The 13053-nt window shown below is 56.6% G+C and overlaps 1 protein-coding gene and 1 non-coding gene across 2 annotated transcripts; one reads left to right on the top strand and one right to left on the bottom strand.

The window, feature by feature from the left end:
• Positions 1-1242: 1242 nt before the first annotated feature.
• Positions 1243-11694, top strand: SCN1B (sodium voltage-gated channel beta subunit 1). Its single transcript, XM_059905360.1, has 6 exons — positions 1243-1638; positions 3338-3504; positions 4170-4410; positions 10177-10318; positions 10898-10969; positions 11057-11694. The coding sequence occupies exons 1-5, from the start codon at positions 1599-1601 to the stop codon at positions 10962-10964; spliced, it is 657 nt and encodes a 218-aa protein (XP_059761343.1). The 5' UTR covers positions 1243-1598; the 3' UTR covers positions 10965-10969; positions 11057-11694.
• On the bottom strand, positions 6687-6793 carry LOC132354428 (U6 spliceosomal RNA). The gene has a single exon (XR_009499294.1). It is a non-coding gene; the product is annotated as a U6 spliceosomal RNA (small nuclear RNA).
• Positions 11695-13053: the final 1359 nt, after the last annotated feature.

Below are 13053 nucleotides of genomic sequence, written 5' to 3'. Positions count from 1 at the left end.
CCATTTAGCAGACAAGCCCCCTGCCATTGCCTGGCAGGATTCCAGATCCACCTGAAACCAGCTGCATGACCCTAGGCAAGGGAGTGGCCCTCTCAGCCTCAGTTTCCCTGTCTGTAAAATGCGGATTAATAATAGAAGTGCAATAAATGTTTAGGGAGGTAGAAGTGAATCCAGCATACCAGAAGGGCTCTGTGCTTGGTGGTTATTTATTCATTTGACGAATATTTATTGAGCACCTACAATGTGACAGGCACAGTGGAAGGTGCTGGAGACGCAGTGGTGCACAGGACAGACAGTGTCCTCACCCTGGGGGAGCTTGTTTTCCAGGGTTGGAGGGACAAGCAGTGAATGGAGAAAAACTATATAAAGAAGAGTATAATGTCAGGTAGTGACAACTGCTGTAGAAAAAAAAAAACTAGTAAAGGAGGTCAAGTAAGGGACTGCGGAGGCAGCTTGTCCTGAGTGGACAGAGGGCCTGATGAAGGTGACATTAGAGCCGACAGTTGCCGGAGGAGAGGAAGTGAGCCCTTTGGTTACCTAAGGGAAGAGTGGCCCAAGCAGAGGTGAGCAAGGGTGAAGGCTCTGAGGTGGGAATGATATTGGTGTATTGGGAACAGCAGGGGCCTGGACAGCAGCGGGGAGTGGCCGGGAGAGGGGAGTAGAAGATGACCTCAGAGACAAAGAGGGTAGCGGGGTCTTGAAGGGCCTTCCTCTTGAAACATGGCACCTCAAATCCCCAGAGCCGACTTTCTGGTTTGGATCCAGGGTGCCCATCCTGCTTGAGAGGGGCCTGGAGTATTATGGGTAGCCCTAGCCTGACACCCCCCCGTGCCCACTTGGGTTCCCACACAGTGACCTCCAGGCCGGAGTGCCAGGGGTCTGAGGGGGCGGTCACTTGGAGGTCCCAGCCAAGTTCCCCTCGAGATCCCATGGGGATGACCTCCATAATTTGAAGTCCGAAGCCCTGCCCTCAAACCGCTCTCCAAACCCTCTTGTAACTCTGAGGGTGACCTCTCCCAGACTCCAACACTGGGGCTCCCCGGAGTCTGGCGGGGTCGGACAACCAGACCACGCGCCCCACGCCCGAAGCCGCGGTCCCTGCGCCACCGGGAGAGGCCGGTGCAGCGGGTGACTCCCGGGCCGCTGCGGCAAAGGCTGGGCAGCCGCGCCCTCCCCCCGCGGTGATTCATCCCGCCCCCTCCCTCTCCCTCCTCCCTCCCGTGGCCGCCGCCGCCGCCGCTGCAGTGCGCAGGAGACCGCGGCCCGCGCCCAGGCGCGCCCGAGCTGGAGCGGGGCCGGGGTCCGCGCACCTGGCGAATGTGTTCGGCTGCGCGCGCCAGCGCAACAGCCCGAGCAGCGGCCGCCGCCCGCGCGGCGGCGGGGATGCCCGGACACCGGGCTCCGGGGCTGGGCCCCCGGCGGTAACCGGAGCGGGGGGGCCGCGCCCCCCCTCCTCCCCCCCTCGCCGGTCCCAGAGCCGCAGCTGCTGCGCCCGCGCGCTCCCGGGGACATTCTGACCGCCGCCGGGTCCCGCCGCCTCTCGCCCCGCTGTTAATACCGGCGGCCCGGGAGGGGGGCGCAGCGTGCGCATAGCAGCCATGGGGAAGCTGCTGGCCTTCGTGGTCGGCGCGGCACTGGGTGAGTGCACTGGGGCGCGCGTGGCGGGGGGCACAGCCGGAGCACTGGCCGGGCGGCGGGATTCGCGCGCTGGACTCCCGGCCGCGGGCGAGGGCCGCCCTCACCCCATCCCCCGGCCCGGCTAAGTCCTCTTCAGAAGTTGTGCGCGCGGGCAGCGGGGTTCCGGAGGGCGCGGAGGTGCGGGTGGGCGCGAGCGGGCGGGGGCCGGGCTGGCATAGGTTGGTGGCTGCGGGCGCCCAGCCGGGGGCGAGGAAACGCGGAGTCAGCTGCTCCCGGAGCCCCGCAGGCTGCAATGTGACACCCACAGCCGCGGGAGGTGGGGGTTGGGGCAGGGGTGGAGGCGGCGCCCGGAGATTGGGACGGAGAGACGGAGAGACTGGGAGAGATGGAGACGGAAGGAAGGGGCGAGAGACACAGAAGAACTCCTGAGCGCTCCGCTGGGAGACTGGGGAGATGGAAGTAAGGGGGGAGCCAAGAGAGAGGGATGCAGAGTGTGCCTGAGAGAGAGAGATTGAGGAGAGAGAGTTAAGAATCTGAGCGGTGGAGAGAGGAAAAACTTGAGCGAGGCAGAAAGAGATGGAGACACAGGTAGACGCAGAAAGAGATGGAGACACAGGTAGACACAGAAAGAGATGGAGTTTAAAAAGGACAGGGAGAGGTGGAGTGAGAGAGCGAGAGGCCGGGAGAGCGTGTCTGAGCCTGGGAAAAGGACACAAAGTGGTGGGACCTTTAGAGAGACCCCTAAGAGAGAGAAAGAGGGGGAGACAAAGACAGAGGCGCTCAGGGAGATGGAAAGAGACAGCAGAGGAGGAGGGCAGAAAACCCCAAGATTAACAGCGGAAAGAATCAGGGACAAAGGAAAAGCCCCGGAGCTGGAGAGACATAGCATTAGCTAGTGAGCAGGAAGGAGGTGGCAGGTAAGAATGTGGAGGAGGGACTCAAAGGGACTGAAATCCGGTGAGGGTGAAAAGGCCCTGGGGCAGGAAAGCGCTCAGAGTGTTTTGAGAAGCTAGTAGGAGGTGGGATTGGCTTCAGGAAGTGAGGAGCCTGGGAGCAGAGGAGGCTGAGGCAGAAGTTGGGGGCGGGGGTGGACGACAGGAACTTATGGGACTGGGGAGCAGGGCTGGAGTGTGGGTTTGCCCTGGTTCCCGTGCCCACCTCCTTCTCAAGCCTTGCCTTCTCCCAACCCATTTCTCTGGGGCTGGCTGGTCTTAACAGAGCAATAATGGTAGAACTGACACTGCCACCTTGAACTTCTAACACAGCTGGAAATCTGGTCCCACCACCTACACGCTGCAGTATTTTGGGCACGTGGGCTTCTGAAGAAGGGGTACTTGCGTAGCAAAGACTCTGAGCTACTGACCACAGTAACAGCCCTGTTGATTGGGGGTGTCCTGTGTGCCAGGCCCCTTGCGACCTTACCTACCCTAAAGAACCTGCCCAGCAACCTCCAGAAGCAAAGACGATCGATTCCCTCACCATTCACAGAGGGAAACCGAGGCTCAGAGAGGATGAGGGACTTGCCAAGGGCACGTAGCAGGTGGCAGGGCCAGGCTCAGCATCTGGTTCTGGCCATTCCTGATCATTATTGAGGGAAAACAGATGGTTTCCGAGGGGCCCGAGAACTAACAGCCAGCGAGCCTGGCATTGCCAAGGGTGATGGGTGCCCTGGCTCGACCTGAGCCTGCTGTCCCCGCAGTGTCCTCAGCCTGGGGAGGCTGTGTGGAGGTGGACTCAGAGACCGAGGCCGTGTACGGGATGACCTTCAAAATTCTGTGCATCTCCTGCAAGCGCCGCAGCGAGACCACTGCCGAGACCTTCACGGAGTGGACCTTCCGCCAGAAGGGCACAGAGGAGTTTGTCAAGGTGTGTGGGAGCCTGGCAGGGTTGTGGAGGGTGGGCGTCTGTGTGGGAGTTGGCGGGGGCAGGGTTCCGGTAGGGGTTGGTTGGTTGTTTGCAATAATGTGCTATTACTGATGACCTGGATCCAAATTCCAGCTCCACCATGACCGACTGGTGACCTTGGGCAAGTCATTGAGCCTCTCTGAACCTCCGTTTCCACCTCTGTAAAGATGGGGGGCAGGTGGTCTCTAGTTCTGAGGTTTGCATGAGGATTGATTGAGTTCCTGCACCTGGCACATGGTTGGCACAAAATCAATGTCATTGCCATTATTTAGTATGAGCAAAAATGTCTCAGATGGTCGTCATAGAAGGAAACAGAACTTTTTTGACCTCCTCTTTGCTATGTGTATTTTGAATTACGTATGAGGGGGGCCATAAACTTTGAGGGCCTGCTGGAGAATTGGGGTCTACAGCAGCCGGCATCAGGCTGCCTCTCTCCCTGCTTGCGGAGCGTGTCTGGGGGCCGGGGAAGAATGGTAGAGAATGCAGGCCAGGAAAGCCGCATGGGGGCTCGGGAGGATAGCTGAGGAACGCGTGTGTCAGCATGTGTGTGTGTCAGGGCCTGGGACAGAATAGAGGTCTTGGTGGGGGACGTGGCCCAGCGGTGACCCCGCCCCCCCTGCCCCCAGATCCTGCGCTATGAGAACGAGGTGCTGCAGCTGGAGGAGGATGAGCGCTTTGAGGGCCGCGTGGTGTGGAATGGCAGCCGGGGCACCAAGGACCTGCAGGACCTGTCCATCTTCATCACCAACGTCACCTACAACCACTCGGGCGACTACGAGTGCCACGTGTACCGCCTGCTCTTCTTCGACAACTACGAGCACAACACCAGCGTCGTCAAAAAGATCCACCTTGAGGTGGTGAACAAAGGTGAGTCCGGCCCACGGGCAGCCAGATGGAGGGACAGATGGCGAGTAGGGGACGGGTTGGCTCCGCGCCTGGGCAGCGGGGGCGGGGAGCAGCACCTCCTTCCTGGAGTCCAGCTCCGGCCTCCATTTCCCTTCAGCCACGGGGAGGTCACAGCGGGCCTGTCCCGTGGAAGTGCTGGGTGCATAACTCAGCTCTGCCACCTGCGCTGTGTGACCTCCAGGCGGGTGCCTCCCTGTCTCTGAGCCGAAGGATCGTCCTGTAGCAAACAGGATGATAATAGTATCTGCCTCTCCTGGTGTTGCTGGAACCATTCTTATGTCCCAGGGAGGTGGTGAGGATTGAGCGAGATGCTGGGTGTCCGTTGCTGGCGTGTCTGTCACAGCAGGGCCTCAGCACACGGGGGCAATGGTGGTGGTGCGTCTGATTTTCAAGTAGCCTCAGCCCTGCCTCCCTCTGTCACGTGGGGCAGGAGATAGGAGAGTGTCACCTAGAGCGATGCTCCTCGTATTTTACTGTGTGCACGAACCACTTGGCAGTCTTGCTGATGTGTCAATCCTGACTTAGCAGATCTGGGTTGGGCCCAGGATTTCATCTCTAATAAGCTCTCAGGCGAGGCCAAGGCTGCAGGTCTGGGCCCACACCGAGCAGCAAAGATCTAAGGTGTTGTTGAACCATTTCATCATTTTGGCTTCAGCTGCCTTGAACCCCTTTCCTGAGCTATCTTCTGATTGGGTGTAAATTGGAATTTTCCAGGGCCCTATGGCCCATTGGCTTAGAGAGTCAGGGAGGTATCCCAGGCCTTGGGCCACCAAAGAGCAGGGCAAGTGAGTCCCGAGGGGCCTGCCAGTGCACACACATCATCACGGGCAACGTGCATTGGCCCACCCTTCCCTGAGAGGGGTGCTGGTTTCAGCGCCTTACATGGAGTCCATCATTGAATCCTCCCACCCACCCTGTGGGTAGAGGCTCTTCCTATCCCCATTTTACAGATGGGGAAATCGAGGCTCAGGGAGGTAAGATTACATGGCCAAGGTTGCAGAGCTGGGACCTGGATTTGAACCCAGCCAAGCCCGTGTGACTGTTGTTTCTGTTCTTGGCATGATTCACTATACTCTGTCAGCCAGAGCCTGTGGGTTTCTTTTGATAATTAGCATTTTTAAGTGTATTATCAAAGTGATCCAGCAGAATTCAATTCAGGAGACACGTCTGAGCGACTCTTTGGCATAGGTCACTATGCTGGGTGGGCAGTCGCCCATGGATGTAGATGATGGAGCCCTGCCCGCGTGAGTTGGGGGGACAGCTGTAACACAGACACCCCAAATACTGTGGCTTAACAAAATCTCTGTCAGTCCTGTCTCTCAAATCTGTGTTGAGGTGAAGGGTCAGGCGGTGGGGAGGCTCCACGATGCCCTTCAGGCACCCAGGTTCTTTCCACCTTGCGGCTCAGCCCTTGCTCACAATGCCGTCCTCACCTGCACGGTGGAGGCTGGGCTCACGCACACCCGTGACCTAGTAGAGTCTCTGTTTTTTAACGTTATCTACCACATTATACTGCCTCCCAGAGCCTGTGTTCTTTTTTTTTTTTAAAAAATATTTATTTATTTATTTGGCTGTGCTGGGTCTTAGTTGTGGCACGTGGGATCTTCGTTGCTGCGTGCAGGATCTTCGCTGCGGCATGCAGGATCTTCGTTGCGGCATATGGGTTCTTTTTTTTTAGTTGCGGCATGCGGGCTCTTAGTTGTGGCATGAGGGATCTAGTTCCCTGACCAGGGATGGAACCCGGGCCCCCTGCATTGGGAGCACAGAGTCTTAACCACTGGACCACCAGGGAAGTCCCCCGGAGCCTGTGTTCTTATATTTACGTCATGTAGAACTCTTTCTGTTATCTTCCCAGAGCCTGTATTTTCTGCATCCTCCACCATACCCCAGTATTTTTTATCCACCACATTATGGTACTGCTTTTTTAACATTACTCACTGTAGTGTAGTATTTTATATTATATTATATGCTATACTGTTTCACATTACCAAACGTATAACTTTTTATCATAATCCATCATACCAGAGTATTTTTAATGTTATCAACCATATTATCACATTTTTATCATTAGCCACCATGCTATAGTATTCTAAAATATTATCAATCATATTGTAGTATTTAAAATTTTTACTTGGTATATATTCATCATCACCAATCATACTGTAGTATTTTTTTAAAGAAAATTTTATTTTATATATCACTAGCCATGAATTTGTCATTAGTTATTACGGCCGCCAAAAAATATGGAACACTTCATGAATTTGCGTGTCATCCTTGCACAGGGGCCATGCTAATCTTCTCTGTGTCATTCCAGTTTTAGTACATGTACTGCCAAAGTGACAACATACTGTAGCATTGATATATTATTTTTAAGTGTATTTTATTTTATAAATTTATTTATTTATTTATTTATTTATTTATTTATTTATTTATTTTTGGCTGCGTTGGGTCTTCATTGCCATGCACGGGCTTCCTCTAGTTGTGGCAGGCAGGGGCTACTCTTCGTTGTGGTGCATGGGCTTCTCATTGCAGTGGCTTCTCTTGCTGCGGAGCACGGGCTCTAGGCGCACGGGTTTCAGTAGTTGTGGCACGTGGGCTCAGTAGTTGTGGCTCGCGGGCTCTAGAGCGCAGGCTCAGTAGTTGTGGCGCACGGGCTTAGTTGCTCCATGGCATGTGGGGTCTTCCCAGGCCAGGGCTCGAACCCGTGTCCCCTGCATTGGCAGGCGGATTCTTAACTACTGCGCCACCAGGGAAGCCCCAGCGTTGCTATTTTGAACATTACATATCACTCTACAGTATTTCTTTCATTCCCCATGATACTATTGCATTGTTAGCATCACTGGCCTTGCTATATTCTTTTTTATTGTAATCCACCGTCTTACTGCAGTTTCAACATTACCCATCAGTCTGTATTGCCTCCTGGTAATGATCCCTCAGCAATGAACTGAGTCATTTCCAAATGAGGGGCAGTGGGCGCTGGTGGTGAGACCTTCACTGACCTGGCAGGGGTGCAGAAGATGGTAGGAAGCACCTGGGGGTCCCCCACCAGGGATGGGGCTGGCAGCTGGGGACAAGCGGGCTAATTCTATTTGGACACACCCAGTATGAAGGGAGCAGGTGTTGAGGTGAAGCAGTCGCTGAGGCTGGCGAGACATCCGGCCTGCAAAGGTGCAGGCTGGGCTTCAGATCTGGGGGCTGCCTGTGTGGGCAGGCAGGTGAAACTCTCAGAAGATTGGGGGGTTTTTGAAGAAATCAGAGGTCTCCCTAGAGAAGGTGCCTCTGCCCCTCAGTGTGACCCCTCTGCCTCAGTTCCTCATCTGTAAAGTGGAGGAGTCCCACCTCCTGAGATGTCTGTGTGGGTCCATGGAGATGGCACTGGACATATCCCAGCCATTTCCAAGTCTCTCTTTGGCTGGGGAAGCTTTCCAGAGCAGATAAGAGCTCGGACCCTACAGTCGGTTACACTTAGGGTTGAATCCTGGCTCTGAGTGCAGTCCTGGCTGTGCATCCTTGCCCAGCACTTTGCCCTCTCTGGGCCTCAGTGACCTTGTCCTGCAAATGGGCTACAGAGCCATACCTGTCACGGTCCTAATCTGATTGGGAGAGCAGGAGATACCAGATTACCTAAATCCGTTTGGGCATTGAGTTCCAGGGGCAGGGGTGAGAATTCCGATGATTGATCTTTATCCAACATATATTCAACTCAGTGTGCTTCCGGAGGTCAGCTGACGTGGGAATCCTGGACTGTCTCTATCCTTGGGGTTGTTTCAAAGAGTCAGAGAGATGCTCAGATAAAGAATTTAGCACAGAGCCTGGCTGAGAGCGTGCGTTCACTGCATGGGACGCATTCATGGTATCTTTGGAGTGAAAGAACGAACAAACAAACAGTTGAGGTGTGGAACCCTGTCCCCAGCTCCTCCTGCAGGGAAGCAGGGGAGAAGCATCCAGCCCTGCACCCCCCTTCCCTGTGGTCCAGAAAGCATTGGTGCCATCTGCACCGGGTGTAGCAGCAGAAAGTGCCCACTCCCAGGGGAGGAAGACCACGTGGGAACAGTGGGGAAAACGAGATCCTGACCATCCAGAAGGAGGGGGCCAGGGATGCGGAGTGGACACCTGTGAAATCCGGCCGAGGACGCCACAGTGGCCTTCCGCTCTGGTCCCCTGGCTGAACGCGCTCCCTTTACAGTTTAAATTTAGGCTCAATGAAAGGAAGCTGGTGTTGGCAAGAGCCAGGGCTGCGGAAAGGATAGAGGGTTTCCAGAAAACGTCAGCGAATAGCCAACACTTACACAGTGCTGACTGTGGGCACATCCACGCATGTTACAGATGTTAACTTGTTTTCTCTTCCCAGCAACCTGTGAGAAGGCATGAGTATTATCATCCTTATTTTACAGAAGGAGGATAGAGGCCCAGAGAGGTGGAGTCTTTTGCCTGAGGTCACACAGCTAGTAAGAGGCAGAGATAATTGAACCCTGACAGTCTGGCCGCAGAGCCCCTGCTCTTAACTACTGTGCTGTACTGCCCCAATAATAACAGTAATAGTATTAATAATAGTAAACATGTACCAAATGCTTTGTATATGTCAAGTACTATTCTAAGGATTTTTAGAGCTTGTTTAATTCTCACAACACTCCCATGAAAGAGATATTGTGATTATCAACTATTTTTTAAATTATTTTTTTGTTGTTGTTATTTTTATTTGGGGATTTTATTTTATTTACTTATTTTTGGTTGCGTGGGGTCTTCGTTGCTGCGCTCAGGCTTTCTCTAGTTGTGGTGAGCGGGGGCTACTCTTCGTTGCGGTGTGCGGGCTTCTCGTTGCAGTGGCTTCTTTCATTGTGGAGCACAGGCTCTAGGTGCATGGGCTTCAGTAGTTGTGGCTCGTGGGCTCTAGATTGCAGACTCAGTAGTTGCGGCACGTGGGCTTAGTTGCTCCGCGTCATGTGGGATCTTCCTGCACCAGGGATTGAACCCGTGTCCCCTGTATTGGCAGGTGGATTCTTTTTTTTTTTTTTTTTTTTAAATTTTATTTATTTATTTATTTTTTTATGACTGTGTTGGGTCTTCGTTTCTGTGCGAGGGCTTTCTCTAGTTGCGGCAAGCGGGGGCCACTCTTCATCGCGGTACGCGGGCCTCTCACTATCGCGGCCTCTCTTGTTGCGAAGCACAGGCTCCAGACGCACAGGCTCAGTAATTGTGGCTCAACGGGCCCAGTTGCTCCGCAGCATGTGGGATCTTCCCAGATCAGGTCTCGAACCCGTGTCCCCTGCATTAGCAGGCAGATTCTCAACCACTGCGCCACCAGGGAAGCCCCTGGCAGGTGGATTCTTAACGACTGCACCACCAGGGAAGCCCTCGACTCTTTATAGATGGGGAAACTGAGACCCAGAGAGGTTGAGTCACTTGTCCAAGGTCACACAGCTGGCAAGTGGTAGAGCCAGGATTTGAACCTGAGTCTTCTCCTTGTAGAGCTACAGCTCTTGGGCACCTACAACCACCTGAATGACACAGAGGCACCCTCGAGTTACACAGGGAGGCAGGTTGAGGGCGATCCCAAAGCCCATCCAAGGCTGGTTATTGAGAATCACAGTAACAACGATGACTCTAGGGAAGCAGCCTGGCCTCATTTGCAGACCAGGACCAGGGAGGTCAAGCCACTTGCCCAAGCTTGCACAGCAAGCTCAAGGCACACTCAGGCTGCCACCTGACCCTGCCTGGCCCCTGCAGCCAACAGAGACATGGCGTCCATCGTGTCTGAGATCATGATGTACTTGCTCATCGTGGTGTTGACCATATGGCTCGTGGCAGAGATGGTTTACTGCTACAAGAAGATCGCCGCTGCCACGGAGGCTGCTGCACAAGAGAACGCGTGAGTGGGGTCGCTGAGGAGGGGGAGAGGCGGCCCAGGACAGCCAGCGCTTCCCGGAGGGGAGCGTGAGCTGAGCGGGGAGGTGGGCAGGGGAGCAGCCCAGGGCGCCATCTGCCAGTCCTCCCCAGAGGGGACCATTTGGTGTCAGAGATGGGATGAGGTCGCAGCCCCTCCCCGCTCAGACTCTCAGCCCCCACTTCTGTCAGGACCCAGGGTTCAGGCCCAGCATCCTCTGCCCCAAAGATACAGGACTCCAGGCCCTAGCCCTTTTTCCCCCCAGGACCCAGGAATCTGAACCCCCCCAGTCCCTGCTCCCTCAGACTCAGACTCCAGGCCCTCAACCTCTTTCCCCGCTAGAACCCAGGAGTCTAACCCCCCAGATACCTCCTCCCTCACATTCAGGACTCCAAGCCCCAGCCTGGGCATCCTTTGGATCCCTGGGATCCAGCCAGCCAGCCCCCTCTTCTCTCCGACTGGAGCCCTATGCACCTGGGACAGAGACCTCAACCCTCCTTGGCCTCCGGGGGGTGGGCCAGACTGACGGCGGGGTTGCTGTACCCCTGACCTTTGCCCCCACAGCTCGGAATACCTGGCCATCACCTCAGAAAGCAAAGAGAACTGTACGGGCGTCCAGGTGGCCGAATAGCCCCGGTAAGGTGGCTGGGCGGGCAGGGGCTGGAGGGCCTGGGAGGTGTCAGCCATTAGGTGCCTGATGCCCTGTCTCTCCCTCATCTTTAGGCCCTGGGCTCCGCCTCAAGGAAGAGCCAGCCCTAACGGGGAACATCCGGGCACAGCCTGCCCCCAATGGGGGTTGGCCATTCCTGGGCCTCCACAAGCCTCAAAGTCCTGCCAACGGAGCCTCCAAGGTGGGAGGGGGCAGGGGGCTTGGCTCACACCCCTAATCCAGCCTTCTTCCTCCTGCCCCATCACCCGCCCGTGCCGTGCATGATGGGTAAAGCAATACTGCCGCTGCCCCCATCCCTGCTTCTGCTGCCTGTTTGGGAGGGGGGCGGTGAGGTGGGGGCAGCGGCTCCGCACCCCTCTTTCTTGCTGATTTGCACACATTGGCCGCTTTGGACACGCACTACTGGGGCCCAGCCCCTCTCTGCCCCCTCCCCGCCCGGTGAGGGTTATGATGGGCTGGAACAGCTTGGGGCAGGGGGTTCTGGAACCCACTCTGACCCCCAGTGACATTTCCCCTCCTGCTTCCTCTGGCTGGACGTGGGGTCTCCTCTCCCTGTGATGCACTCTCGCCCCAGCCCAACCCGCCCTCTCTCACCAGCCTTGGATTGTGGCCACTTCGAAAGGGGCCCATTCTGCCTTGTCTCTCTTTACACAAGTAGTTTTGTTCATGAAATAAAGATTCTTGGACTTGATTCATAGTCTCTCTCGTGAGCCCAGTCACCTTCTACACCCCCTCCAGATCCAGGAGCCTCAGTGTTCCTGGGGACCCGCCCTCCAGGGCAGGCAGCAGGGCCTCTCCACACACATTCGGGGATAAGCTGGTGGCAGTGTCTCAGGCTCAGCGCCTGCCTGAAGGCTCAGCGGGTGCAGCCACTTGATACTTGATTAACGTGTTGGGGTCTGGGGAGTCATTAGCTCAGCGGGGACCAAGAGTTTCGAGGGAGCCAGCAGGAGCCAAGGAAGCAGACTGGTAGCCGGTGTCAGGGGGGCGTGATGAGGGAAGGAGAGAGAGGGCCATGAATAGAGAGAGAGGAGGAGAGGCTAGGGGCTGGGCAGTGCCAAGGCTGCACCAGTGTGGCCCCCTGTGGGAGGCTGTGGCTCTGAGTGCAGGGGGTGCGAGGGGTGAGCGGGTGGGTCCGATTGTACGGGGACGGCGCATCTAGGGTGAGCAGCTGTGGTCTGACTGTGTCTGAGGGCATATGGCTGTCCACAGGCAGGTGTCTGCTGGTGATCCTTGTGTGTCTGGGTGTTTATCTGGCCCTGGGGTCTGACGTGGATGACTCTTGGCTGCTGGCCAAGAGTGTCTGATGCGGGACAGTGTGTATCTGCCTCTGGACGCTTCCGGCCACTTGGCCTGGGCCTCAGCACTCAGTGCTGCCTTTTCCGGGCCAGGTCCCCATCCCCCCCGCCACCGCGCTCCCGTCTAGGACTTCCCAGCTCCAGAGGTCATTGCTGCTGGCGGCAGAGAGGCTGCCAAAGCAAACCAGCCCCCGTGACTTGTAGGAAAGCAGCTGGGTGGAGGGGGTGGGGTGGGGAGAGCAAGGGCGGGGGTGGGGTGGGGAGGGAGAGCAAGGTGCGGGGCAGGCGTCGGGACTGGGGCTGGGCTGGGGACACTGGAAGGGGCAGAGGCTGGAGCAGGAGTTGGGGTGCGGGAGGAGTCTGGGGCACGGGCTGGGCTGAGGCCGGCCTGGAACTGGGACCGCCTTGTTCAGGAGTTGGGCAACAGGTGCAGGAAATGGCAGGGGCAGTGGTGGGCCTGGGGCTGGGCAGAGGGTGCTGGAAGGGGCAGGGGTAGACAGGGGCGGGGTTCGGCCTGAGCTGGGGCAGGGCGGGGGCTGGGCAGGAGGCAGGCGAAGAGGCCGGGGCAGGGTGGGCTTGGGGCAGCGGGTGCCGTCCCTCTGTGTCCCTCCAATTCGTAGCTCCTTCCTTTGGTCCTCGTAAGCACCCCCCAGCCTGCCCTGTCTCCGCAGAACCCCGGCCCTCAGGCCAAGCCAGTCCCAGCTCCTCGTCCCCTCAGACTGGCACACCTGAGCCCCCTCCAGGCCGGAGGC

Source organism: Balaenoptera ricei, chromosome 19 (assembly GCF_028023285.1).
Source record: "Balaenoptera ricei isolate mBalRic1 chromosome 19, mBalRic1.hap2, whole genome shotgun sequence".
Lineage (NCBI taxonomy): Eukaryota > Metazoa > Chordata > Mammalia > Artiodactyla > Balaenopteridae > Balaenoptera > Balaenoptera ricei.
The sequence above is the reverse complement of the archived record's forward strand: the minus strand, read 5'-3'. Positions and strand labels throughout refer to the sequence as shown.

Bases quoted from the DNA above. Each gene is read 5' to 3' on its own strand.
- SCN1B (XM_059905360.1), top strand. From the start codon at position 1,599: ATGGGGAAGCTGCTGGCCTTCGTGGTCGGCGCGGCACTGG. The intron at 3,505-4,169 runs GTGTGTGGGAGC...CCCTGCCCCCAG, and splicing joins GCACAGAGGAGTTTGTCAAG to ATCCTGCGCTATGAGAACGA. The intron at 10,319-10,897 runs GTGAGTGGGGTC...TTGCCCCCACAG, and splicing joins GCTGCTGCACAAGAGAACGC to CTCGGAATACCTGGCCATCA.